The sequence below is a fragment of the Miniopterus schreibersii genome (genome assembly GCF_964146895.1).
Source record: "Miniopterus schreibersii genome assembly, chromosome: 3".
Taxonomy (NCBI): domain Eukaryota; kingdom Metazoa; phylum Chordata; class Mammalia; order Chiroptera; family Miniopteridae; genus Miniopterus; species Miniopterus schreibersii.
The window spans coordinates 10,987,080-11,013,799 of NC_138103.1; the positions used below are offsets into that span (position 1 = coordinate 10,987,080).

General features: G+C 52.3%; 2 protein-coding genes across 24 annotated transcripts in view; both read left to right on the plus strand.

The window, feature by feature from the left end:
• On the plus strand, window positions 1-3,714 carry NTN3 (netrin 3). The gene is made up of 6 exons (XM_081132429.1): window positions 1-1,026; window positions 1,098-1,286; window positions 1,364-1,513; window positions 1,633-1,683; window positions 1,828-1,902; window positions 2,192-3,714. The coding sequence occupies exons 1-6, from the start codon at window positions 99-101 to the stop codon at window positions 2,539-2,541; spliced, it is 1,743 nt and encodes a 580-aa protein (XP_080988555.1). The 5' UTR covers window positions 1-98; the 3' UTR covers window positions 2,542-3,714.
• The window catches only part of TBC1D24 (TBC1 domain family member 24), a 25,161-nt gene continuing 2,067 nt past the window's right edge, over window positions 3,627-26,720 (plus strand). For 2 of the 23 annotated variants that reach the window (XM_081132435.1, XM_081132436.1), the window contains exons 1-10: window positions 3,806-3,856; window positions 4,230-4,371; window positions 16,610-16,662; window positions 19,483-19,592; window positions 21,235-22,232; window positions 22,805-22,822; window positions 23,342-23,500; window positions 24,684-24,747; window positions 25,767-25,862; window positions 26,183-26,411. In XM_081132435.1, the coding sequence (XP_080988561.1) occupies window positions 21,268-22,232; window positions 22,805-22,822; window positions 23,342-23,500; window positions 24,684-24,747; window positions 25,767-25,862; window positions 26,183-26,411 (1,531 nt within the window). In that variant the 5' untranslated portion in view covers window positions 3,806-3,856; window positions 4,230-4,371; window positions 16,610-16,662; window positions 19,483-19,592; window positions 21,235-21,267. Of the gene's footprint in view, window positions 3,911-4,229; window positions 4,372-16,609; window positions 16,663-19,482; window positions 19,593-21,151; window positions 22,233-22,804; window positions 22,823-23,341; window positions 23,501-24,683; window positions 24,748-25,766; window positions 25,863-26,182; window positions 26,412-26,720 lie in introns of all 23 variants that reach the window. The other 21 variants (XM_081132446.1, XM_081132448.1, XM_081132450.1 and 18 more) reach the window with 17 other exon arrangements.

Consider the following 26,720-nt stretch of genomic DNA (forward strand, 5'->3'; position numbering starts at 1 on the left):
TGCGGGCCGGCAGGCAGAGGCTCAGACCCAGGCTATACCCCCGCGAGGGCAGCGGCGTGGGACCACGGCCAACTGGCTGACCCACGGCGGCTCCGGCCATGCCCATCTGGCCCTGGGGGATGCTGGTGACCGCGGGCACGCTCTTAGCCGCGTTGAGCCCGGGGCCGCCAGCGCCCGCCGACCCCTGCCATGATGAGGGGGGCGCACCCCGAGTCTGCGTGCCTGGCCTGGTGAATGCGGCCTTGGGCCGCGAGGTGCTGGCGTCCAGCACGTGTGGGCAGCCTCCCACGCAGACCTGCGACTCCTCAGACCCGCGGAGGGCACACCCCGCCACTCTTCTGACCTTTGCAGGGGGTACCACAAGCCCTGTGTGCTGGCGCTCGGACTGGCTGACTCAGGCCCCCCTCAACGTGACTCTCACAGTACCCCTGGGCAAAACTTTTGAGCTGGTGTTCGTGAGCTTGCGCTTCTGCTCCACGCCCCCGACCTCAGTGGCCCTGCTCAAGTCACAGGACCATGGCCGCAGCTGGGTCCCGCTGGGCTTCTTCTCCTCCTGCTGTAGCCTGGACTATGGCCGCCTGCCTGCCCCTGCAAATGGCCCAGCTGGCCCCGGGCCTGAAGCTTTGTGCTTTCCTGAGCCCCAGACCCAACCTGATGGTGGTGGCCTTCTGGCCTTCAGCGTGCAGGACAGCAGCCCGCCAGGCCTCGATCTGGACAGCAGCCCGGTCCTCCAAGACTGGGTGACCGCCACAGACATTCGAGTAGTGCTCACAAGGCCTGCCATGCTGGGGGACACCAGAGACTCCGAGGCTATGGTCCCTTACTCTTACTCAGCCACTGAGCTCCAGGTGGGCGGGCGCTGCAAATGCAATGGGCATGCCTCAAGGTGCTTGCTGGACACCCAGGGCCACCTGATCTGCGACTGTCGGCATGGCACCGAGGGTCCCGACTGTGGCCGCTGCAAGCCATTCTACTGCGACAGGCCGTGGCAGCGGGCCACAGCCCGGGAAGCCCACGCCTGCCTTGGTGAGGCCTTGGAGGGTGGCCTGGGGATCTTGGACCCAGCCAGCCTGCCCCTGACCCATCCCTCTCTGCAGCTTGCTCCTGCAATGGCCATGCCCGCCGCTGCCGCTTCAACATGGAGCTGTACCGACTGTCCGGCCGTCGCAGTGGCGGTGTCTGCCTCAACTGCCGGCATAATACCGCTGGCCGTCACTGCCATTACTGTCGGGAGGGCTTCTATCGTGACCCAGGCCGTGCACCGAGTGACCGCCGTGCTTGCAGGGGTGAGCCTGCATACCTTCACCCTCTGGTTTCCCATATCCCCAGGTGGATTTCTGACTATTTTCACCTCTGTCCTCAGCCTGTGACTGTCACCCTGTTGGTGCTGCTGGTAAAACCTGCAATCAGACCACAGGCCAGTGTCCCTGCAAGGATGGTGTCACTGGCCTCACCTGCAATCGCTGCGCTCCTGGCTTCCAACAGAGTCGCTCGCCGGTGGCACCCTGTGTTAGTAAGTGACCCTGCCCTTCTTAGGCCACCCCAGCTCCCTGCTGCTGCCTACCTATCCCCTGAGCCCTCCAGATCCCCCTGCCCCCCTCAAATGCAGGCCATTCTCCCACCCTTCTGCAGAGACCCCTGTCCCTGGACCCACTGAGGAGAGCAGCCCTGTGGAGTCGCAGGGTGAGTAGACATATACCAGGGTCCTAGACTGGCATATCCATGAGAGGAGGGGTGCTATGGGTTCAAGGAGGGTAGGAGGGGAGGTTGGGGGACGAAGGTGAGGACCTGTGCCAACCTCCCCACTACCTTATCCCCCCTCCCCAGACTGCGACTTGCACTGCAAACCCACTCGTGGCAGCTACCGCATCAGCCTGAAAAAGTTCTGCAGGAAGGACTACGGTGGGCACTCCTCAGGCCTCCTACCCCCACCTTCTCACCTTGCCCTTCCCACTTTCCCTTTGGATACCCTGGCTCTTGCGGGGCCCCAAGGCCATCCCCCAGGTGCCCCACTGGTGATTTGTCTGCGCCCTCCCCTGCGGTGTCCTTTCTGTGCCCTCCCTCTCCAGTGGGTGTCCTATGTGTCCCTCCTCTGCGCCCCCCCCCCCCCCCGCCCGCCTTGAGCGCCCTGCGCTCCTCTGCGCGGCCTGCTCCCTCCCAGCCTGACCCGCCCCCCTCGCCCTCTCCGCAGCGGTGCAGGTGGCCGTGGGTGCGCGCGGCGAGGCACGTGGCTTGTGGACGCGCTTCCCGGTGGCTGTGCTCGCAGTGTTCCGGAGTGGCGAGGAGCGCGCACGGCGCGGGAACAGCGCACTGTGGGTGCCGGCACGGGATGCTGCCTGCGGCTGCCCACGCCTGCTACCTGGTCGCCGCTATCTGCTGCTGGGGGGCGGGCCAGGGGCCGCGGTCGGGGATCCAGGGGGCCGAGGGCCCGGGCTCAGCGCAGCCCGCGGGAGTCTCGTGCTGCCCTGGCGCGACACATGGACCCGGCGCCTTCGGAGGCTGCAGCGGCGCGAGCGGCGGGGGCGCTGCGGGGTGGCCTAAGCCCGCCGCGGGCCAGGCTGGGGCTGGGCGGGGCGCTGCTCCCACATCAAGGCGCAAGTTCTACCAGTGCATCCGTCTGTGGAGGAGTCTCTACTCACATAGCGCGCTTCGCCATCTGGGTCTTCAACCAACCCTGCTGGGCGCCTCCCTCTGTGCCTCGCGCTGGTGCCCAGGATGAGTGTTACCAATGCAGCAACACAGAGGGCTATGATAGCTCCAAAAAGCTGCTTGGAGGCTTCCTTTGGCAGCTGTTATCCCAGAGGATTCCTTGGATCTCCCACACTCGTGCTACCTGCCCCCTCCCAGGGCTACCAAGACACCTACAGAAGGCTCCTTGTGGGGCCCAACACTGTGGGACTCTGCTAACACCCCAAGGGCCGCCTCCTCGTGATGTCGTAGTCCCTCAGAGAGCGTCCTCACCTTTCTAAAAGGCATTGTGTCCTTTAGCCATCCCCCAAACTGTTATGAAGCCCCTTATGAATCCAGGACCCATTCATTATAGGTCTGAGAACACACCAAGGGCCGCTGTGACTCCACTCCCCACGGACTCTTGTAATCCGCCAGAGAGCGCTATGGCTCACCGAGGCACTGTGGCCACCATAGATGTCCATGGACCCCCTTGGAGGTCAGCGACACTGGTTTCTCCGCCCCCTGCCAGAAACCTGCAGAGGGTGCTGTGACTCCTCCCCCAGGATCACGGTGGCCTCTGTTCCCCTCTGTCTCCTGTGCCTGCCCTTTCTCTACCGGTTGGGCGTCCATGTCCCGGTCTCCGCTGCTTCTCTGCCCGTGTTCGGCCTCTTTCTTGGCCTGCCCTGTCCCTGTCTCTTGTCTCCGTCTGGCTGTCTCTCTCGGCCTCAGGGCTCCTCCACTAAAGCCCCGTTCCTAGGACCCCCTATGCCCCTTCTCCCACTCGGAACCGGACGTAGTGCCCACGCTGACGCGCGTTCCCGGGTCGATTCGTAACCAGGCGGGGCGGTAACTCCGGCGGACAGCCCTCCAGTCTCCCAGTGCCCCCAGCCCTGCTCTCCACAGGGCCCGATAGCCGGCCGCTCACTCGACTCCTGCGCGGAGTAACCGCTCGCGAATCCCTGCCCCTCCGCGCCGGGGCCACTCCTGGGCCTTGCAAGCTCCCACCGCCCGGCCGAGGGGCGTCGGTGCGCATGCCCAGAGCCCGCTTTGGCTGAGACCCGCGGCACGCGGGGTGGGCAGCCCTTGGCGCGTGCTCAGCGGGGGCGGGGCAGCGCGCGCGCATGCGTAGAGAAGCCCGCGCGGCAGCTGAGAAGAAAGCGGTACGCGGCGCGGCGCGGCGGCGGAGGTGGGTACGCGGCGGCCCTGGCTCGGGGCGTGACGGCCCGCCGCGGGGCCTCAGGTACTGTGGAGCCAGGTCGCCGGCTGTCACAGCGGGGCGGGGAGAGAACTGAGAGGGGGTGTGGGGGTCGGACTGTGGGGCCTCGGTCAGAGGTGGGGCGCGGGAGCTGGCCGCGGCGCGGAGGTCTGGGGCCCGGGGCTGTCCGCCCCCGAGTGCTGCCCCGCGGACCTCGGCTCCGTGGGACGCTCGCCTCCGGGGCAGGACCGGCGCCTCCTACCAGCCGCCGTTTGCGTGCTGGCTGGCCCAGGGCGAGGCGTCAGTCAGAAGGAGCTGTCTCTATCATTCCTTCCTCGGGCCACTTTCTTTCTCTGCGGGGTAGGAAATCCTCTTCTGGACTGGAAATTGCAGCAGAATCTCTGATAACGTTCTGCCGTCTAAGACCTGCAACTGTTCCCTTTCCTGCCCTCCGCGTGCCTCAGGATGACATGCCTGCCCACTTGCCGTCCAGCGTCTGAACTCTGGTGGGTACCCCCTTGGCAGGGCCACTGGGCCGAGAGACAGAAGCAGTTCCACAGGGTCTCTGGGCACTGTGCTATCTGAGCCTTGAGTCTGGAGGTCGGGGATGAGCTACACCTGGTCATGGTTTTCTCCAAGCATGGTGTCCTGGGCACAGGTTTTCATCTGTGACCTTAGTATGGAAACAGATGTGCTGTGGGACTCCTGGACTACCACTCTCTGGGCTGACATTAAAGGCCAAAGGTTGTCTAAGGACTGCCTGGGCTGTGGGGAGGCAGAGGTTGACTCTTAGATTAGTAATGTATTGGGAGGCACAGGCCTTGTGGCTGATGTGGCTGTGGTTGTGATGCTGGTGTTGTAGTCTTTCCCAGCAGCTTATTCCAAGTCATTAGTTTGTCTGCCTTTCCAGGGCCAATAGTAGCGCTCGAAGGTGGTTTTCCTTATTTCTCTGTATGTTTGCTTCTTGAGACTCAGCAAGGACTTCCAGGCAATTGCATTTTATTTTATTTTTTTAAATATGTTTTTATTGATTTCAGAGAGAGGAAGGGAGAGGGAGAGAGAAATAGAAACATCAGTGATGAGAGAGAGTTATTGATTGGCTGCCTCCTGCATGCCCCTCCCCATTGGGGATTGAGCCGGCAACGCCCGGCATGTGCCCTGACCGGGAATCAAACCATGACCTCCAGGTTCATAGATTAGTGCTCAACCACTGAGCCACGCTGGCTGGGCCAGGCAATTGCATTTTATTTGACAGATTTTTCCTCCACTTGAGGGTGAGGCCTCCATCTTCATATTCTATCCCCATCACTTAGAAGGCTCTTGTAAATGTTTGCTTAATTGTCTTAAGGACAAGTATGCAGGTTCTTTTCATTTTAAGACATATAGGCTGGGCGAAACAAACCCAGATAAGAAAAGATAAAGAAATCTCTCAAAGGTGTTACAATTTATAAAGGTTAACAGCCAGTGGAATGACCCCACTGCGCTTCCTTTTATTCTGAAAATTGGGTCCTCATCTAATCTTCTCAGCCCTCAGATAAGGCCTCTAAGTGAAGTGCTTATGGGATAGTGAGTGCCCTGTTTAGAAGCTTGTCTCTCCCTGTGAACAGGGCTGGAGGCACGTTGCATTCATCTTTGCTCCCCCATTGCCTGTCATGGAATGGGCGGGGGTTATCTCTTGAAGTGAACCAAGGTGCTAAATAAAACTAGTGTGGTGGTTTTCATCTGGTAGTAAGGGTGACCTTCGGGGAAGGGGGTGGGGGATGTAGAAGTAATCTAGTAATCTAAGCAGGCTTTTCATAACAATAATAAAATTCACCCCCTGGATCTGTAAGTTCGCCAGCAGGTGAGCCTCACCAGCTCTTGCTGACCACTCCTGCCAGGACTGTCCAGAAGGCCAAGTGACCTTGGGCATGCATTGTTGCTTCTAATTTTCGTTACAGTCTAAGCCAACCTCAGATGACATATTTAAGTGTTTGCTTTTAGATGGTTTCTGGTTTAAAGTACATAAAGACAGTGAAGCAGGTTATAAAAAAAGCACTTAACATTTACCCTGTTGAATGTTTTACCTGTTTGAGCATACCTATTCTGTTATGACAACTCTGTACATAAAAGAAAGAAGCCCTTTTTAACTTGAAGCAGCAATTTCAGTGACTGTTTCAAGTGTCACTTTCCAGATGGAGATAATATCAAGGAAACAAAACCTCAGGCTTCTTACTAAGAATCAATTTCAATTCATTATTTGATGGTTTTTAAAAATTCTTTCCACACAAGTTTATTGAAATCATAATTTACATGAGGAGGGCCTGTACCCCGTGTTCTGTGGCTACAAAGTTGAATGAGTCTCTGTCCTTAAGGAGCTCACAGTGGAGTCAGGAAACGGACCAGTGAACTGTGGCACTGTGGGAGGTGCTCCCATAGAGGAGGACAGAGCTTGCTTTGGGCATAGAGTGGCATTCAGCTGGCCTTTGGTAGGGACTCCTGAGAAAGGCTTGAGCTAAATTTTGAAGAATGAATAGGAGTGGCAAGACCATATGAGGGAAAGAGCCTTCTGGGCAGAGACTGTGTGTGTAAGGTAATAAGGGCATGACCCACCCACCAGCTGTTAAGGGCAGTGAGTAGCTCTGGTAGTTGGGGTAAAGAGAGGGAGATGAAATTAAAGAGCTATGCTGGCAGCAGATTGGGAAAGGCCTTGAGGACCAGGCCCCAGTGTGAATTTTACCCTGAGAGCGGTGGGAAGTCACCCAGGAATCTTGGGTCTGTGAGTGACTGATCAAATCGTGTTCTCCACTGGTAACCTGGCACTGGTTGCTGGGGTGGATTGGTGAAGGGTTGTACCGAGTCTGGGGTGGTTAAAGGACCACCATGGCACATTTAGAGAGATGTAAGTCCCAGCAACAATGAAGGACAGTGGGTTTCAGAAAGGAGAGCAGGGGAAAATGGGGGACATCTGTAACACTCTCAACAATAAAAATTTAAAAAGAAAAAACAAAAGGAGAGCAAAACCATGAGGCAAGTGGCTGCAGGGAGAAAGGAGGACCTAGGGAACAGCCCAAGATGGGGTGACTGGCAGCTGGTTCCATGCCACACACAGTGCAGGGAGGGAGCAGACTTGGGAGCAGGTGATGACTTTCAGTTTGGGGATGTTGAGGTGAGGATCGGTAAGACTTCCCAGCAGTAGGTGGATATATGTAGGTCTGGAGCCAAGGACAGTATACTGGGTTTGAGAGCATTTGGGGGATTCCTTCCTGTGTAACAGCAAAGCCAGAGAGTAGTGGGGTGGGCCTTCCCAGGAGAGTGTATGGAGTAAGAAAAAGAAGACTGAACCCTGGAGGCACCTAATGTTTTATGTTTTATGTTTTATCTACAGAGTAGATAAACTAACAGAATTTTCATTAATAACCCCTTGCCTTTTTGGGTTGTTGGGGCAGGATAGTGGACTTTTTATTTCCCTGACGACAAAGGCCCAGTTTGTTGGTTAGAGTAAATGGCAAGATGCAAGATACTCAAGGCGCAAAAATCACACAGTCGATTCCAGGGGCCTTCCTGTCTCACATGTTTATTTGCCAAATTTTGAGACACTTCCAGATTGTCACTCATCTCAAAGGACCACTTTTCCCTCCAGACTGAGGATGGGTGCTCTCAGAGCATTCTCACAATTCGATCTCTGAAAAAAGTTCTCCTCGGACCCAAAGATAGGTCCAAGGTTGCAGAATTTTGGGGGTTCCCTTGCTCTCCAGTTTCTGTGTGGTACCTCAGCATTAGCAGCAGGAAAGACTCTGTCGAGGATACAGAAGCCAAGTGTGTGGTGGATCCTCCTTAGTCTATCTCCCACACTGAGGGGCAAGGGGAGAGGGTGAGGAAAGGCTGATATTCGAAAGGAGCCCCTGTCTGCCCACAGGATTGTCCTAGCCCCTGGATAAATGCACAGGCCATTAGGAGTTATTTTTGTCTCTGGTACCTGCTTACTTAGAAGATGTGAGATAAGATCTTATTCTTTTCTGTATATGTCTCCGGGGCCTGGTCGGGTACTGCACAAGGATATGCTGGCAGGAGTCACATGTGAGCAGTCAGGTTTCTCCTTCCATCCTAGGCATGCTCTCCTCTTTTACAGGTGATTGAGAACACACTACAGGTAGTTTCCTCTGTTTCTCATAATCTGAAACTGTGTGCCTAATTGTTACACAATTTTAATGGAGTACCACACACATTGAAGGTTGTTACAAATAAAAGCCCCTCCCTGAGTAGTGTTCTAAATGTAAGTCATTACCGGCAATCCCAACAAAAGCTCCCCTCACCTCTGTCCCTTCATCATTTCCTTGAATCATTTTGCTCTTGTTCCCTAATTCTCCTCTAATTCCTTTTCTGGGAAGGGTGGTTCTAGCTTTCATATCTTGATAAGCCTGTGGGTCCTAGAAGGATCTGGGAGTATACATTAACAATTCTTGCCTCTGGCATGTTTTCCTGCCTTCCTGGGCTGAACCTTCTCCACCTCCTAGGACACAGGAACACTTGGCTTCCTCAGCAACCCTGTGAACCCCAGGCCTCTGTCTCAGGTCCTTTGGCTTCTTGGAGCCCTTGAGGCTGGACTATAGATAGAATTGTCTTTTAATCTGAGCCACAAATGGCACTCACTGGCCTGTCCCCTTAAAGAGCTGAAAGGCATGCCAACCCGAGTGGCTGTGCTCTCCCAGGCCCTGTCCTATGCCTATGCTGTTTCTGCTGCTTCCTGGACAAAGGCCACCTCATCTTTCAGGAGTCGGCTGAGGTATCACTGGCTCCCAACCCCTCTTTCCTCATGGGCTGGGGGCCCAGACATCCTGTGCTTTCCTGTCATAGCACCTCTACCTGAGTTGACATGGCCAGTACACCCATGTCCCCAACAGCCAGAAGCTCCTTGAGAGCTGGAACTGGGCCTGGCATCTTTGTATTCTAGCACTCAGTACACCGGCATTCAGGAAGTGTCTTGAGTGCCTATTAAAATGATTAAACCGGCAGGATTCCCTCCTGGCCCGGCTCTGTTGTCAGATCTAAAAATATTTGCAGAGAACCTGCTATGTGCCCGGCCTTCTGAGGCACACCTGTTGAAGGCACTCTGCTTGGAATTCTAACCTGTCAAAATTCTAATGCTGCTGACAGCCAAGTTCTGTTTCTCTGATTCTCACTCTGTGCAGCTAGCTGGCTTATCCTATGCTCTGGGGGGTGTTTTCCCAGACATGCTGTTGGGATGACCCTTTGAGCTCAGAAGACAAGATCCTGAATTAGCAGAGCCCCATTCCAACCCCAACCCTTGCCTGTAGGTGAACCAGACCAGGCTGGGGAAAAGGTTTTTGCCTGAGAAAGAGATGCAGGGAACTGTTTTGAGTACGTGACAAGGTTGGGACTCTTCTCTGCTTGGGGCTCCATGTCATAGGCTTAGGCACCGCTGATAAGACCTGCACTTGAACTTCTGACAGGCAGCTGGCAGGTGGGCCAGCCAACTGGCCTGCGGTACTATGACTAACGCCTAATGGTTAATGGTTACACCCTTTGTAGCTGGCACGTGCCCTCCATTGTGTGCTACTAGCAAAGGGCCCACTATCAAGTTCCCGGGTAACTGGCTGCCTGATAGTCACTGTGGAATGCCAGTTGCCATTAATATTTGAGAAATCCTTGTGCTGAGGCAGAACATGGTCTGTCTTCCTGTCATGTGAAGATGCCTGCTGGGAGGGTCACATGCCTAAACAAGTTGATGAATGCTCCCTGTTGTCATTGTTTAGAATTAAATTTTCCTCCTGGGCCCAAGTGGTTTGGGATTTTTCTGAGTCTCCATGTGTTTTTCTCTTGTTTCCTCCTTCCTGGGTACACTGGGTATGATGTGAAACACCTGGATCAAAAGTCATAGCATAGTAGAAGAGCTGGATTCATAAGCATCACAATGGTGTGCCAAGAGTTAAAACAAACTTGGATAAGGAGGCGTAGAATGCAGCCAGGGTGCCCTCAACCCTGCCCAGAAGGTTGGGAAGGGCTAGTGAAGGAGAGGGCATTTGGCCTGAGGCTTGAAGTAGATTGGACCAAAAGGAGAACAAGTATGTTCTGTCTTCTTTTCTTTCCAATTGGGGACATGCCCTTTGCATGTGTCCTGGGGGCTACAGTTGGTGCTGTGTGGGCAAGGCTCCTGAACCTGCCTTTGGAGGGCAGTTAGGGCCAGATCCTGAAGGGGTGGTGGGGGAACCAGAGCATGGTTTCAGGTAGAGAGGGTCAGCACATTGGGAGTCAGAGCTGAACGTGTTGGAGTCACGTGGAGTGTGTGAAGGATGGGAGACGTTCAGGAAAGCAATTGGAAATATGGGACTTGAGTTCACAAGAGGATTCTAGGCTGAGAAGAGGATGGACTCCTGCAAAAGGGACATCTAAGAGACAGGCAAAGGAGCAGAAACAGCGGCAGCCAAAGAGGTAGGAGACAGACACAAGGGAAGGGTTTCAGGAGGCCCAGGGAGAGGAGACCTGAGAGCAGTGGGATCAGCTGTGTGTGCTTCAGGGAGATAAGGGCTCAAAGGTGTCGGTTAAATGATCTAGCAGCTAGGCATTGAAGATGGAAGGGGTGGGAGACAGGTTTAGCCTGCTCTCACCAAGAAGCTTGACTGGGAAGGAAAGAAGAGGCACAGCTGGAGTGGAGCATCAGGTTCAGTGAGTGGCAGTTTTGGGGGGTCTCTGTAACAGCAAAGAGGGAGCATTAAAGATGCAGGAGAGTTGGGATCCCCAGGAGGTGAGATCCAAGACCAAGGGTGGGGGTGCAGATCAAGAGCCAGGATCAGAGGAGAGAAAGCTCCTGCCTGGCACCCCATTCTCAGGAGAGAGGGAGGGTGGGGGCTGCAGGTGGATGTGAAGCTGTAAGCTAGTGGGAATAGGAGAGGGTATTTGTGAGGCATGACAAGAAGGGCTGCCAGGTCGTGAGCAGAGCAGCATGATTTTTCCCTCTGCATTTGGTGTGTGAGCATGGAGAAGCATGCTATCCATCTGGTTTCTCCCAAGGATTTTGCCCTTGGCTGAGACAGGAGCACAGGAGAGGCTTGGTGGAACAGGGCCTGGCTGAGCAGGCAAAGACATAAAGCCACAAGGGGTTGGTAGGGGAGGGAGATGGAGTCACGCGGGTGGGAAGAGGGCAATGAAGAGTTTTAGGAAAAGGTTAGGAGCGAGTAGGGCTGTGATATGCTACCTTTGGGTGGAGCAGTTTCCGGGGCTGACCAGGTTGTGGATAAAATGCTTGAGATATATAGAGGCTTCTGAAGGTGAGGAGCTTCACACTAGGGCTACCTACTCAACCATTGAGCCCTGTGATGGCAGCCAAGGAATGAAGGTCATGAACTAGAATGAGTGGAGGCTGGGTCCCAGGGAGATTCTGAAGACAGAGGGGCAGAGTCCTGGGGAAATCCTGGGGGAAGGTGCCAGCAGGGTCCTGGGGAGAGCTGGCTGCTGTCTGACCGGGAAGAAGAAGGGTGCATTTTGGGAGAGGATGAGGTGATGGGTTGTTTCCCACATACAAGTTCCAGAGAAAGATGAGAGGTGGAAGTGAGAGTGAGGTAAGTAAAAAGAGGGCAGCAAGGCAAAGGAATGTGGAGGATCAGTGACAGTGGTCACCTCAGTCAGTGACAATGTCACCAGCGGCCATCCGCAGAAGTGGGAGTCATCCTACATCTGGGGCCTTGGGTGGGGAGATAAGTGTCCTCCACCCAGGGTTCTAGACAAAGTCCTGAAGCTGTGTCTCTGGGGCTACAGCAGATTTCTGGGGTGGGATTCGGCATTTCCCTGGTCTCTCTCCCCATGGCTGGGTGGGAAGAGTGGGCCTCTGGTAAGGAACTCAAACTTGACTCAAGCTTGAGAGGAAGGTTCGTGCATAACATAAGAGGGCGATTATCACTTGCCTTGGAGTGTGTCTTGCCAGGACAAGTAGAGACCTGTCCCCACCCCTTTGGTTGTCCAAGGTAGATGGCCTCAGAAATATCTCCTGACCCCTCACCTCCCTCCACCTTCTCCTGCCTAGAAGCCCTTCCAGCTCTCCCATGGCCCCTGCCCCCCTACAGTAATGCCCTGCAAGCTGAGTCACACTCAGCCATCCAGATGTGCCCTCCCGTCCTATACACAAGTTGTCTCCCCTTTCCTGTCCTGCTGCCCCATCACTAGCATTATGAGCATATTCTTATCAGGAAGTGAACATGTCCTGTAATTGCTGTGTCTTTCCTATCCTCAGACCTGAGGGCTGGAGTAAGGTGCATGCCTGTCCCCTGATGCCAAGTAGGTGTCAAGGGACTTGGTCATTCTGCTCTGTCCTGGCTTGCTCCACTTCTACAAGCTCCACCTCACTGGGGATTGATGGTCTCTAAGGTAGAGAGACTATGTAGAGAGTGAATGTTCTGAATTCTGCTCTAGGGAAACTGAGAGGAGTGTGCATTTGTCACATGGAACTCTTCAGGCCCAGAACAGAGCGCCTTATTGCCCCTCCTTCCTGTCCTCACCAAGTCGTTTGCCAGGCTGGAGCTGCATCCTCCTTCCTCTTAGTTTTTTGTTTCCTGGTTCCACTCCTGGGAAACGGATATAAGATTGCTCAGACTGGAGAGGAAGAACTGAGACACAGCAGCTGACACCCACAGAGTGTCCACCCTGTCCTGTGGCACAGTGACTAAGGCCCAACCAGGCTGAGTCCTGGGTCTTCCGACTGTGAGCTGTTCTTACAGTCAAGGTGGGTGGTAGTCAGGCTCGGGCTGGTTAGGGGTCAGTAGGAGTGGGTAGGAATCCTGATGAGTGCTTTCCTCCCTCTGCACAAAGGTGCCTCTTGGCCAGTGGAACCACATTGGGCACTTTGGCGGCATTCTGGTGTGTGTGGGGGGGCTGTCTATGAGGTCAACTGGGTGAGAAGTTCAGGAGCCAACATGAGCCTCTGCGCTGAGCACTGGGTGTATGGACAGGACATTGGCACAGTAACCCAGGGCCTGCCTCCAACCTGAGCTTCTCTGGCACTTGCCTGAGAGGCATCTATGTCGTAATAGGCACTTTCAACTCCAAAATGGAGTGCCACCTTTGCCCCACCAAAACCCCGCCCCTGGGCCAAAATTCTATTCAGTGCTTGGGGTCCTGCCCCCTACCATTGGTCACCTCGTCTGGTAGAATCCAACCCCTGGGCAGTCTCTTGGGTCCACCCCATCTTCTCCATCTTCCCTGGCCAGGCTTGGCTCAGTCTTCCTCATGCTTCTTTTCTGGACTCTGCCCTCCTTCCTCCTGAGCCACCAGGGGCATTTTTCTAAAATGCATGTCACCTTCTGCTCATACTCTCTTCTGGCTCCTTCAAGTGGAAGATGACGTCCATTCTCCTAGTGTAGCTGGCAAGCAAGGCCATCAACCCCCTCTTACCCCATCTTCAGCCACTCAACACCACCTGCCTGAGGCTCTCCAACTTGCTGTGCCCTCCTCGCTCATGCACCCATCCCTGCCTCTGCATTGGGCTGACTCCCCATCTTTATGGTACACTCAGGGTACCATTGCTCCTTCTGCAGTGCTCATGTGGAGTCAGTGCCCTGCCTTGGTGGTCTGCCAGGGCCCTGCCTGGCCTCACAGCATTTCCTGCGTGGGCCATGATCATTACTCTCCTCGAGAGCCTTTTTTTACCCTCTTGTCCGCAGTGCCCAGTGTTGGTGGGTGGTTAAAGTGGAATCGCCTAGGCTTAATGTGAGGGTCTGTGTTTGTCACATGAAAGCAAATTTGTTTTCAAATCCAATTGTTTGGGAAAATCATGCTCCCCACTTAAGAGGTAAGAAATGAAGAGATCTTATGACTCATCAGACCTGGGTAGTATTTTGGAACAGAGGTGGCATTGAGAAGCCAGCCCTGAACTTGCTGAGGAGGGAGCATGGGTGGGGCTGGCTGTCCTGGGTGGGAGAGGGGTCTCAGGCACTGTGGGGTTACCATGAGTGCTCTGGAGGCTGACAGACTAGAAATAGTTCTCTCTGTACTTGGGGACCCCACAGGCACCTCTCTGTATCCCAGTTTCCTCATCTATAAGGTGGAGCAAATCCCCCTGCCTTGGGATTGTCCTCAGGATTAGAGATAGAAATGCAAAGGTGAATCGCCTGACAGCCAGCAGCTGTGGGATTTGTGTTTGGCAGTCCCTGAAGATGTGATAGGAGGGGGTCCTGCTTAAACCCCATCTGCTTGGCTCTGATGTCTCCTGCCCCACTGTCCACAATAAGGTCTTGTCCTGCCTTCTGTATATGCTTTTCCTCCCTCCGTGGTCTGATCAGAAATCTTCGAGGGCTATATGCAGAGCTTGTAGGTTCAGGAAGGCCTGGGCTCCTCCCACCTCAGATGACCACTTCCTTCTGTGGGCACAATTTGGGAAGTTCTCTTTTGGGTCTGTGAGCCTGCAGCCACTGACGGGAGCCCCTAATGCATTGGGTCTCATCATGTGTCTGATGTAAACTTGCTCTTGGCAAACCCAGGACTGTGTACTTTGGACAGAGGGAGCACTGGTCATCATGACAGGATGGGGAGCTGGACAGAGGTGTCACTGACATAGCAAGATAATATTTTGGGGAAATAGAGGTCACCAATTTCCATGTATGTCTTCATTTTTAAGAAATATTTGCTTTGCATCAGGTAGCCAGAACTCTCAAAATAGGCACAGTAATTGTGAGGGAAAGGGATGTGAGGGTAAGGGATGTGAGGGTCACTGTGAGGGTCACTGGGTGGGAAGCAGCAGCACAGCAGGGAAGGGGAAGCAGGTCTGTCAGAGTAGACATTTGAAGGGATCATCCCTGAGAGAGCAGGAGACCTATGTGGGTCTGTGGGAGAATGTCAGTGGTGGCTTCCTGTGGCTGCACCTCTCCCATGGGAGGGGGTACTCAGGCCCCTCTGCAGGACTGATCAAGTGTTGACCCACCAGAACCCTGTCACTCCCCAGACATCTCAGAGCCAGTGCCTGGTCAGTGGACCCCAAGGAGCAGTAATAGTGAGTGAGATGCCCTCTGGACATCTGAGCTGCCCTGGCATGTCAGGCTAAGCTGAGTGTTTTCTATAAATGGTCTCAGTTAATACTGACAGTTGGCTTTTAAACACATCCATTGGATCACATCCCTTTGCTGCTTCTCACCTTGAGTTCTGTGCTTAGAATAAAATTCAAACCCCTCCCTATACACAGTCCATGCTGTGGGTGTCTCCACTGCTTTTGTTCTTGCTCACTATGCTCTGCTATGCTAGTGCCCTTTATTTCCCGGGAACACATTAGGCCTGTTCCTGCCTCAGGGCCTTTGCACTTGTTCTTTTCATTGTCCAGTGACCTTTCCTCAGCTCTTCTGGCTGCTTCCTTCTTGCCACTTAAGCTCAAATTGGGAGAAGTTTGCCCTAACAACCCTAGCTAAAGTAGCCACCATCCTGCAGACACGTTATGTGGTTGGTGTCCCCATTATTTGAAATTATCATTGTCTGCAGTTCTTGTGAGTCTAACAGGATGAGCAGAATTTTTCCTCTTTTCCCAGAATTGCAGGCTAGGCCTAAAGCTGAGGACAAAAGACACAAAGTACATTTGACTCTTGAACAACATGGGAATTAGGGTGCCCTCCTGAAGAGAGATCAGGGGACCCATTATGCAGTTGAAAATCCATATATAACTTTTGACTCCCCCAAAACTTTACTAATAGCGTACTGTTGAGTGAAAGCCTTACCAGTAACATAGTCAATTGACACTTTTTTTTTTTAAATCCTCACCCGAGGATATTTTTTCCATTGTTTTTCAGAGAGAATGGAAGGGTGGGGAGAGAGAGAGAGAGAAACATCAATGTGAGAGAGACACATCAATTGGTTACCTCCCACGCGTGCCCCAACCGGGGCCTGGGATCAAGCCTGCAACTGAGGTACGTGCCCTTGACCAGAATTGAACCTGGAACCCTTCAGTCTATGGGCTGACACTCTAACCACTGAGCCAAACTGGCTAGGGCTTGACACATATTTTGTATGTTATATATATTTATATACTGTATTCTTACAATAGAGTAAGCTAGAGAAAATGTTGCGAAAATACATTTACAGTATTGAAAAAAATCCTTGTATAAGTGGACCCGTGCAGTTCAAACCCATGTTGTTCAAGGGTCAACTATACTTCCCTACATTCTAAGTTCAGGGAGCTGCAGGCAACTGGGGCCAGCCCCCTCCTACTTCAGAGAACCAGCCCTGCCCCCACCCCCATTCCTCTGCAGTAAACTTGTGGGGGGCAGGGGGGCCTTTAGGCGAGTGCAGTGTTTATAGTGAGAAACCATTCCCTTCCTCCCACTCTGAGTTTGAGGGAAAGTGCACCTGCTGGCAGGGCCCTGCTGGCTGCCTGCCCTGGACTGCCCAAGAAGGGGTGAGTGGAAATGCAAGTGAGTGAGATGTCACCCACACTCCAGCCAGTGAGCCCCAAGTAAGAGCTTAGCCCTTAGGTGTTGCATTGAAACTAATGACGGTGAGGCGGATTGGGTTTGTCAGCTCTGTTTTACAGCCGGGCACCTGCCTTTCCAGGAAGAGCCATGGCTTGGGGTTCAGGCAAACAAGTGGTGGAGCTGGACTTTGAAGCCAGGCCTGTCTGACTTGAAACTGATCGTTTCCAACATTTGCTTCTGCCTCCCTTTTCTCCCTCGACCTTTGTCATGAGCTAGGGGACTGTGGGAAAAAGGTGAAGCCTTGTTTCGTGTGGGGAAGCAGGTTATATAAACAGTGTTGTATGATCTCTGCACACTGCAGGTGGGATAATGAGAAGAGAGCATCACTTCAACCCTAAAACTTAACTCCAGTGTGTGAGTATCCATCTGCATGGTTTTTGTTTTTGATCTGTTTCCTACCTCCTGAGTTCCCCTTCCCAGTAGCCAGCCTTAATCTAACTCAGCTGTGAGTGTGCATGTAAATATAAGAAAAGTCTTTGTAGGCCCGGCCAGCGTGGCTCAGAGGTTGGACATCAACCTATGATCCAGGAGATCACATTTGATTCTGGGTCAGGGTACATGCCCAGGTTGCAGGCTCGATCCCTAGTAGGGGGCATGCAGGAGGCAGCTGATCTATGAATCTCTCATCATTGATGTTTCTATCTTTCTCTCCCTTCCTCTCTCTAAAATCAAAAAGAAAGGAAGAAAAGGCTTTGTAGGATATAATATGTGAGCAATGGTTGATTATCTTAAGTGGAAGACGGAGTAAGAATGACGAGATAACACATAAACAGACTCTACGTTTTTATTCTGTAATTGTGTTGTGGTTTTTTGTGATTGTGCATTCGTGTAAAAAGGAACCTAAGGAAACCATCCTGGATCTAGTTTTATAGATGCCTAAGAAGGTCACTGTAAGCCTGTTTGCTTGGCCCCAGAAACACCGTGCTCTCTTTTTGGATGGAGGCTTGGGGAGGAGGCCTTCAGGGGTCGAGGTCGCTCCTTCAGGGTCTCCTGCATGTGTTCTTGCCTCAGAGTCCCTCTGAATCCAGCGTGTCTCTGGGCAACTTGCAACAAACAAAACTGTGGGTCCTGTCTGAAGGAACTTTGCAAGGTGCGATAATCACTTTTGGAGTTTCCAGTTTAATATTCAACCTGAATCTGAGGCCAGTTGAGTGAGGGTTGGTGCTGTCCTGCCCTGCTCTTGTTCTGTTTATAAACATGTTTATTGCCCCGATAAGGAGCTGGTTCTTTTCACACAAACAGGATGGGCCTGGGGTCCCTCCAGAGGTTAGCAGGCTCAAAGCCTAGAATGAAGAATTTAAAAGTTATAGGTAATTTGCACATGGAAGACTGTGGAGTGCAGCTTAGGTATGGCTGTGGGTGTGTAAGTGGGCCTGTTGTCCTGGTCTTCAGAACCTGGTGAAGAAGAGAATCCTCACTGTCTTCCCTCCCAGAACAGAGCAAACAGACAACCCCAATTTGGGTTTCTTTTCTTCTGAGGAAGGTCCCAGCACTGGCAGCAGGCCTGGTTCTGCTGCAGGCAAGGTTTTTCCAGGAGGATATATTAAATGAATGTTGCCAGAAAAACTTATTTTAATTAATGTTTTCTATGGGGAAGCCCCGATAAAAACAGTATCAGTGAATATACTGTATATCCAAAGGAACTGGAAGCAGGGACTTGAACAGATATTTGTACACCCATGTTTACAACAGCAATATTTACATTGCCAAAATGTGAGAACAACCCAAATGTCCATCAACAGGTGGTGAAGGGATAAACAAATTGTGCTCTATTCATATAATGGGATGTTACTTAGCCATAAATAGGAATGAAATTCTGATAAGTGGGGGGTGGGCAGGGATGAGTAAGTAGAGCACAGAGGATTTTTAGGGCAGTGAAAATACTGTAATGAGAATACATGTCATTTTACATTTGTCCAAACACATAGAATGTATAACACCAGGAGTGAGGCTTCATTAATCTGTAGACTTTGGGTGATTATGATGTATCAGTGTAGGTTTATTAATTATAACAAATATACTACTCATGGTGGGGGATGTTGATAATGAAGGAGGCTATACATGTGTGGGGGCAGGGGGTATATGGGAAATCTCTATATCTTTCTCTCAGTTTTACTGTGAAGCTAAAACTGCTTTAAAAAATAAAGTGGTAATTTTTTTAAAAATATGTTTTTATTGATTTCAGAGAGAGAAAGGGAGGAGAGAGAGATAGAAACATCAGTGATAAGAGAGAGTCACTGATCAGCTACCTCTTGCATGCCCCCATTGGGGATCAAGCCCCAAACCCCGGCATGTACCCTGACTGGGTATTGAACAGCAACCTTCTGGTTAATGGGTGGACACTCAACCACTGAGCCAGTCTGGCAGGGCTCAAGTGTTACATTTTTAAAAATTTTTTGCTGCATGCTATAAACATAAATGAACCTTGAGGAGTTTACAATCAGTGAAATAAGCCAGACACAAAAGGACAAATATTGTATGATTCAACTAATATGAGGTACCTAGAATAGTCAATTTCTTTTTTTCTTTTTTCTTTATCTTTATTGTTGAATGTATTACAGATGTCCTCTTTTTCCCCCCCATTTACCCCCTCCACCCCCACTCCCCACACTATTGTCTGTGCCCATGGCTTATGCATATATGCATATAAATTGCCGAGTTAATCTCTTCTGACTCCCCACCCCCATCTTCCCTCTTGAGATTCGCTAATCTGTTCCATGCTTCTATGTCTCTGGATTTGTTTTGTTCAGCAGTTTATTTTGTTCATTAGATTCCACATATGAGTGAGATCATGTAATACTTGTCTTTTTTTGACTGGCTTATTTCGCTTTAGATTAGTCAAATTCTTAGAAATAGAAAGTACAATGGTGGTTGCCAGGGGAAGGGGGAGCAAGGAGTTAGCATTTAATAGGCACAGAGTTTCAGTTTGGGTAGATGAAAAAGTTCTGGAGATGGATGGTGGTAATGTTGCACAATAGTATGAATGTACTTAATGCTACTGAACTGTACTCTGACAAATGGTTAAAATGGTAAATTTGTTATGTATATTTTACTACCAAAAAAACATATCAAAGTACTTTCTAAAGATATCATCTCACAATACAGGTTTTACACTATACTTCTTTACTTTCCACTCAATGTTCTTAAGATATTTTTCGCTTTTTATGTTTTCAGATGAATGTTCTAGATTCAAGAGAAACTGGAATGATCTGGTCATTTACCAAAACTCACTGAAGCAAATCCTTGTGACACCTCCAAACACTTTTACCATCACAAGCAGAAAGGTTAGTCTGAGGTGCATGGACAGACTATTTTAAAGGCCAAGGGCAGTAGCCTTTAGCAAAAACAGATGTTAACTTGTGGTATCAACAGTAGACTTTTGTCTTTTCTTTTTTAAAAAAAATATATGTCTTTATTGATTTCAGAGAGAGGAAGGGAGAGGGAGAGAGAGAGAAACATCAGTGACGAGAGAGTCATTGATAGGCTGCCTCCTGCACGCCCTTGACTGGAGACCGAGCCTGAAACCTGGGCATGTGCCCTGACCAGGAATCAAACCACGATCTCCTGGATCCTAGGTCGATGCTCAACTCCTGAGCCATGCCTGGCTAGGCTAGACTTTTGTCTTGCTGTCCACCTGCAGTGACCTATCAGCCAGAGAGTCTCACATAGCACATTTTACCCATTTTTAAATGTCTGCCTGAATTTTAATAGTTGCACCAAATGGAGAGACAGTGCCAAATCCCCCAATACTTCTGGTTCATTTGGATGTAAAAATGCCAGTGTGGCTCAGTGGTGGGGGTGTTGACTGCACACCAAAGGGTCATAGGTTCGATTCCCGGCCAAGGGCACTGTACCTGGGTTTCAAGTTTGATCCCTGGCCCCGGTCGGGGTACATGTGGGAGGCAGCCAATCTATGTGTCTGTCTCACATCAGTGTTTCTCTCTCTGTCTCTCTCTTTCTCTCTCCCCACTCCTTCCTCCCTTCCTCCTTTCCACTCTCTCTAAAAATCAATGGAAGCCCAGCCAACGTGGCTCAGTGGTTGAGCATTGAGGTTCTATTCCCAGTCAGGACACAAGCCAGGGTTGTGGGCTTCATCCCCAGCAGGGGGTGTGCAGGAGGTAGCTGATCAATGACTCATCATTGATGTTTCTATCTCTCCCTCCAAAATCAAAGACATTTAAAAAAAAAACACAATAGAAAAATATACTTGGGTGAGGATTAACAAACAAAAGTCTTAATTTTGAAGCTGTAACAACTTCATTTATTTCTCAGCCCTCATGTCTACTCCCCACCAGTATTTCTCCTCTGGAGTACCTACCAGAAACCTAGCTAACATTTTTAGAAATTTAAGAGCTGGCCTCTGATTTCTAACCCGGGGATGGTGGGGCAGAGTAGGTGTGTGTCTTCCTCACAACACACAGCTGGCTAAAGGCCTGAAGCCTTCAGGAACTGACACAAAGCACCTCTTGACTTAAATAGGTCCTCTTAACCAGTGGATTCCTTTCATAAGGCCCACAGGCCGAAGGGTGGTGGTGTGTGGGAGCCTGATGGGCCTTCCACCCCCTAACTAAGAATTGTTTTCAGCAGTGTCAGGCTGTCTCTCAAGCCCTTCTGGGAACTTGTTTCTAGCCTCTCTATTCATAATCTGTGTGACCTATTACAGTAACTTTATAAGCTCCATGAAAACAGGTTATACTCCAGAGTTCATAGTGAATTCTCGGAATATCCTCTTATCTTAAATGGAAGCCCTTGTAATACTTTATAGAAAGAGTCAAACAAAAACATATTCTCTAAAATGTGAACCTTTATACACGTGTATTAAGCATAGTTTTTAATCCTACAGGATATGGGGTGGCAAACAGGTTAGCAGAAAAGCCTCTGAGAGGTGGCTAGAGGATTTAGCTGCTCTTTGCCTCCTCCTGGCAGCCTAGGGCCCTCTTCCTGGGTGCGGCCTGCACTATGGACTCTCAGGGGTACAACTGCTTTGTGGACAGAGACAAGATGGACACTGCCATCCAGGACCTGGGACCCAAGGAACTGAACTGCACCGAGCTGCAAGAGCTGAAGCAGCTTGCACGCCAGGGTTACTGGGCCCACAGCCATGCTCTGCGGGGGAAGGTGTACCAGCGCCTGATCCGGGACATCCCCTGCCGCACGGTCACACCTGATGCTAGCGTGTACAGTGACATTGTGGGCAAGATCGTGGGCAAGCACAGCAGCAGCAGCCTGCCCTTGCCTGAGTTTGTGGACAACACACAGGTGCCCAGCTACTGTCTGAACTCACGGGGTGAGGGTGCTGTTCGGAAGATTCTTCTGTGCATCGCCAACCAGTTCCCTGACATCTCCTTCTGCCCCGCCCTGCCTGCAGTCGTAGCCCTGCTGCTGCACTACAGCATCGATGAAGCTGAGTGCTTCGAGAAGGCCTGCCGCATCTTGGCCTGCAATGACCCCAGCAAGAAGCTGATCGACCAGAGCTTTCTGGCCTTTGAGTCTTCCTGCATGACATTTGGGGACCTAGTGAATAAGTACTGCCAGGCAGCCCACAAGTTGATGGTGGCCGTGTCGGAGGACGTTCTGCAGGTCTATGCGGACTGGCAGCGCTGGCTATTTGGAGAGCTGCCCCTCAGCTATTTTGCTCGTGTCTTTGATGTCTTTCTGGTGGAAGGTTACAAGGTGTTGTACCGTGTTGCACTAGCAATCCTCAAGTTCTTCCACAAGGTGAGAGCTGGACAGCCGCTTGAGTCGGACAATGTGAAGCAGGACATCCGCACCTTCGTCAAGGACATCGCCAAGACTGTGTCTCCTGAGAAGCTGCTGGAGAAAGCATTTGCCATCCGCCTCTTCTCTCGGAAGGAAATTCAGCTCCTGCAGATGGCCAATGAGAAAGCTCTGAAGCAGAAGGGCATCACCGTGAAGCAGAAGAGGTAGGCTGGCCTCAGGGCCGCTGCCAGGGGCCCACTTGGGGGCGGGGGGCGGGGCTTTGGTGGAATACATCCTGGGGACTTAGGGCATGAGCTTGTCCTGCCAGCCTCTTGGTCTGCCTACTGCCAGCCAACCAGCCATCTGTGCATGGATAGGAAACAATGGGAAAGGAAACAGGGCTTTTCCGGTTACAGCCACAGGCTGCTGAGACCGCTGTGGGAATGGAAGGCGCAGGTTACTGTTCTCAGGCCTGAAGCCCATGGCAGAGACGAAAGCTGGATGTTGACCATGCGGTCAAAAGATCACAGAGTAGTCCAGTCTGGCCAACTCTGGTCATTTCACAGCAGACCTTTTTCTGCCCCTCCTGCCCTAAGCACATCCCCCAGGGAGCAGGGGTGGGAAGGGCCCATGGTGTGCTGAGACTGTCTCAGTGGCAGATGACATGACTGTAAAGACCTTTCTTCCAGGCCAAAGGCAGGCACGTCCTGGACATCAGTACTTACCACTAACCTTTCCTTGTCTGTTTTATTTTTCTTCTTCTTCTCCATGTCCGTTGCTTCCTCCTGTTTTTCAGTGTTTCACTTTCTAAAAGGTAGGTCTGGAAACCATATCTCTGTGGCTGGATTCTCTGTCTTCTGGCCTGGCTGACCTGGGGCCTGGCTGCTTGTGTTGGCTCTCAGGGCTTGCTTCAGCAGTGCTGCCTTGGAGCCTGGCTGATGTTCAGGCGCCATCTGTTTGTCCTTCTGTCTGTCTGTCTGCTCAGTTGCCTCAGTTGTGCTCTCTGCTGGTGCTTGGCTGGCCTTGAAGCATTATCTTGCCAGAGCTGACCCAATTTCTGTCCCCATTTCTTAGAGAAAAGGTGCTTTTGTCCCTGTCTTGGCTGGGCCCTCTTCTCTCTTAGTAAGGGGATGGGAGTGGGGCTCCAGGGGAGTGGGTCTCCAGGGGACAGCTCCATCCCATTTCTTCCTGAGGTTACCTAGGACCAGGATGAATAGGTGAGAAATTCCCTCTAGATTTAGCTTCCAAGAGAGCCAATGCACACCCCAGGGTGAGGGGTATGGTCAGGGCTATGGTTGCAGGTGTGCTCTGAATCTCTCCTGGCTCTCCCCAGGCAGTTTGTGCACCTGGCTGTTCATGCGGAGAACTTCCACTCAGAGATTGTCAGTGTGAAGGAGATGAGAGATATCTGGTCGTGGATCCCTGAGCGATTCGCCCTCTGTCAGCCCCTCCTGCTCTTCTCTTCACTGCAGCATGGGTACAGCCTGACCAGGTAATGCCAGGGAGGCTAGGCCTGCCCTCCGAGGCCCTGAGGCATGGACTCTGAGGGTCAGGTGGTATAGGAGGGGCAGAGGGACTGGTGAAGTTGCCCACCTTCTGGTCCTGCCTGTGCTTTCAGGAAGTCACACTGGAAATGGGCCTATGAACCTGAGCACCTAGATGAGGCCCTGCCTCTTCCTGGGGACCTTAGAATTGGGAAGCCCTTTTCTGGGCTTCTCTCCCAGGCCACCCAAATTTAGGGGTCATTTCCATACATATCACAGCTCTAGGTCCCCATGTAGGCATTGTGATGACATGGGAGCTTACACAACTATAAGAGAGGACGACTCAAGGCAACAGGCTGTGATTCAGTACTCCTCACCCCCACTCTGTCAGTCCACAAGCCAGGAACAGGTTGGCCCTGTGGGGCTGTGGCTATGTTGGCCTCCCCAGGGCATACTGCCTCTCTGGCAGCTCCATCAGGTTCAGCGCCCCCTTGAGCCTTGGACACTGTGTGGCTTGGGTCACAGGTGACCTGGCAGAGGCAGCACAGGCAGAGTTGGCCTAGCCCATGTGGCAGGGACTCTCTGCAAGCCCCACGAGCATTATGGCACAACTGGAACTGCATTTACCCAGCCCCAACCTCTGTGTGACCTGGGAGGCCCACTGAGAGACAGCTAAACAGAGCCATCAGGGCTGCCAGTCAAGCCCTGGGCATCTGGAGCTACCACAATGGCAATGTCAGGCCTCCTCACATGCTTCCCAGTGCCACAGTCTCCCATGTGCTTGGACTCTGAGCTTTCCTAGAGCAGGGACCTGTTCCTCTTGTTTTTGCTTCCCCAAAGCACCTGGCACACTTCTCTGTCTGCTAGGGGCTATTTGCCATGCCATGTCTTCTGAACTTCACACCAGTGAAGTCCTGGGGCAGCTCACTGCTCATCCTGTAGGCTGCCTCAGGGGAGCTCCATCTTCGCTTAGAAGAGTGCCCAGTCCAGAGTGTTGTCAGGTCTTTAGCCACTGTGCCTGGTCCTCAGGAGATAAGGAAATGCATTTCCCAGGCACATCCACCCATAGCAGTCCAACTTTCTCAGACACTGTGGGCGCTGTTCAACAGAGGCTGGCTAGAGGTGGTACAGCGAAGGAATGCAGGGTAACTGCTTCCCATTAGGACTGGCACATGTGGTCTCTTCCCCCAGGTTCTATTTCCAGTGTGAAGGACACGAGCCCACCCTCCTGCTCATTAAGACCACACAAAAGGAGGTGAGCAGGGACCAGAGGGAACCTGGGGTTCTGGCCTCTGAGTTTTGGGGAGTCTGGTGCTCCTGTGCCCCAGGAAGGGTGGGTGCCCCTGCAGCCCTCACCCAGCCTTCCTGTGCTTAGGGCCACAGAGCAGAGACACCCTCCACAAAGAAGTGAATCTAGCCTCCCTATCCGACCCCCAAGTATCCAGGGCCTTCTTGTTTCCCCTGAGGGTCCAGGCCCTGCTGAAACAGCCTGGCTACTTAGGAGGAGCATTGCAGAAATTCTTAGTAAGTGAGGCCCTGCCTCCTCCTGCCACAGTGGGCCAGCGCCAGATGAGTCAGCTGCCTTCACCTGCCTCCACCCCCTAACAGGTAGTTCTCAGAGCCCTTTTCTCTACAGTACCTGCTCCCTGGAAAGTCTGAGACTAGGGAGGTCAGCGCTCATGTGCCCCTATCCTGGGGGTGTCTGCCGGTGGTAGAGGCTTCTTGTGCAGAGGCTCCCAAACCTGCACCCATGCGACTTTTAGGTTCCTCACCCCATTCCAGATTCTGTGTCTGGGTTTCCAGGAGGAGACCAGTCATCTGTATCATAGCAGATGACTCTGTCAGACACTTGAGGGACTTGACTCTAATGATGAATCAAGCGCTTTGCTGGCTAACAGGGAATTGGAGAATGTTGAGCAGGCATATGTACCTCCTGGAAGCTTTCATCTGAGGGGCCTCCCTGGAGCTAATGCCCCAAATCAGAGTGTGACATTAGGGCTTATTCCCGTGCTTGAGGACCAAAGAGGGAAACAAAATGATAATACCCCAAACAAGCTGATGGCAGCCACCTCCCACCCCCATTCTCACTACCAACCCCATGCCCTCCAAATTCTGACTCCCCACACCTCTCTTTACCTTCAGCTCTTGCCCTTGAGAGGGGGTAGAGGGTTCTGTGACAACAAACCATGGCCCCTCAGCAGGCCCTAACCAAAGGGATGTTCTTACAGGCCAACATGGTACAGCCTCACCTTGGGCCTTGGCCTTTCTCCCCAGGTGTGTGGAGCTTACCTGTCTACAGACTGGAGTGAGAGAAATAAGTTTGGAGGCAAACTGGGCTTCTTTGGGACTGGAGAATGCTTTGTATTTAGGGTGAGTAGATCTCCCTACAGGCACTCTAAGGTAGCAGGCCCAGCACCCCCAGCACCTCTGTTCACGTGACCTGCTTACTTTTGTTATAGCAGTTACCCTACAGGGTAACCTTTCCATTTTCTTCTGGTTTGTGATCATTAGACCATGAGGTCCATGAGAGCAGGCAGGCCCTTACCTGCCCTGTGTGACACCGTCTCCCCAGCCCTGGCATTAGGCCTCGTACACAGAGGGCTTCAGTGAAAATTTGTGGGAGGAAAGTGGCCAGAAGGGCCCTGCAGGGCATAGTGTGCCAGTTCCTCATACTGCTCTTTCACCCTCAGTTGCAGCCAGAGGTCCAACGCTATGAGTGGGTGGTCATCAAACACCCAGAGCTGACTAAGCCATTGTCCTTGGAGACCACTGCCACTCCATCCCTGCTCTGCCACTCCTTACCCTCATCCTCAGACCCTGCTGACCGCCTCTCACCGTTCCTGGCCACTCGGCACTTCAACCTGCCCTCCAAGACTGAGTCCATGTTCATGGCTGGGGGCACTGACTGCCTCATCGTAGGTGGGCATCTCCCTCCACCTCAAGCTGTTCTCACTTAGCCTGGGAAAAGGTACAGGGTCATGGGTGGCCAAAGCCCCTGGGTTAGCCATTGCTGACTCGGATAGCAGGTGCCTCACCTGAAGGACAGGCAGAACCTCCATGATGGCAAAGGAAGAGAGCAGGCATGAGGAGTGGGAGTAGCAACAGGTATTCTGGGTATATCAGTTGGGAAGTGGGCTCTAGCCTAGAGTTAGGGCTGAGGGCTGGTGGACTTTGGAGGGTCAAAGGTCAGCCCTTTGGTTTTAGAGTGGCCCCTGGTGGGGCTGGGGC

What these genes read in the sequence shown, in the direction of transcription:
- NTN3 (XM_081132429.1), top strand. Translation starts at nt 99, where the DNA reads ATGCCCATCTGGCCCTGGGGGATGCTGGTGACCGCGGGCACGCTCTTA. An exon ending in GGAAGCCCACGCCTGCCTTG is followed by an intron (nt 1,027 to 1,097) that starts GTGAGGCCTTGG and finishes CCCTCTCTGCAG; the next exon opens with CTTGCTCCTGCAATGGCCAT. An exon ending in TGACCGCCGTGCTTGCAGGG is followed by an intron (nt 1,287 to 1,363) that starts GTGAGCCTGCAT and finishes CTCTGTCCTCAG; the next exon opens with CCTGTGACTGTCACCCTGTT.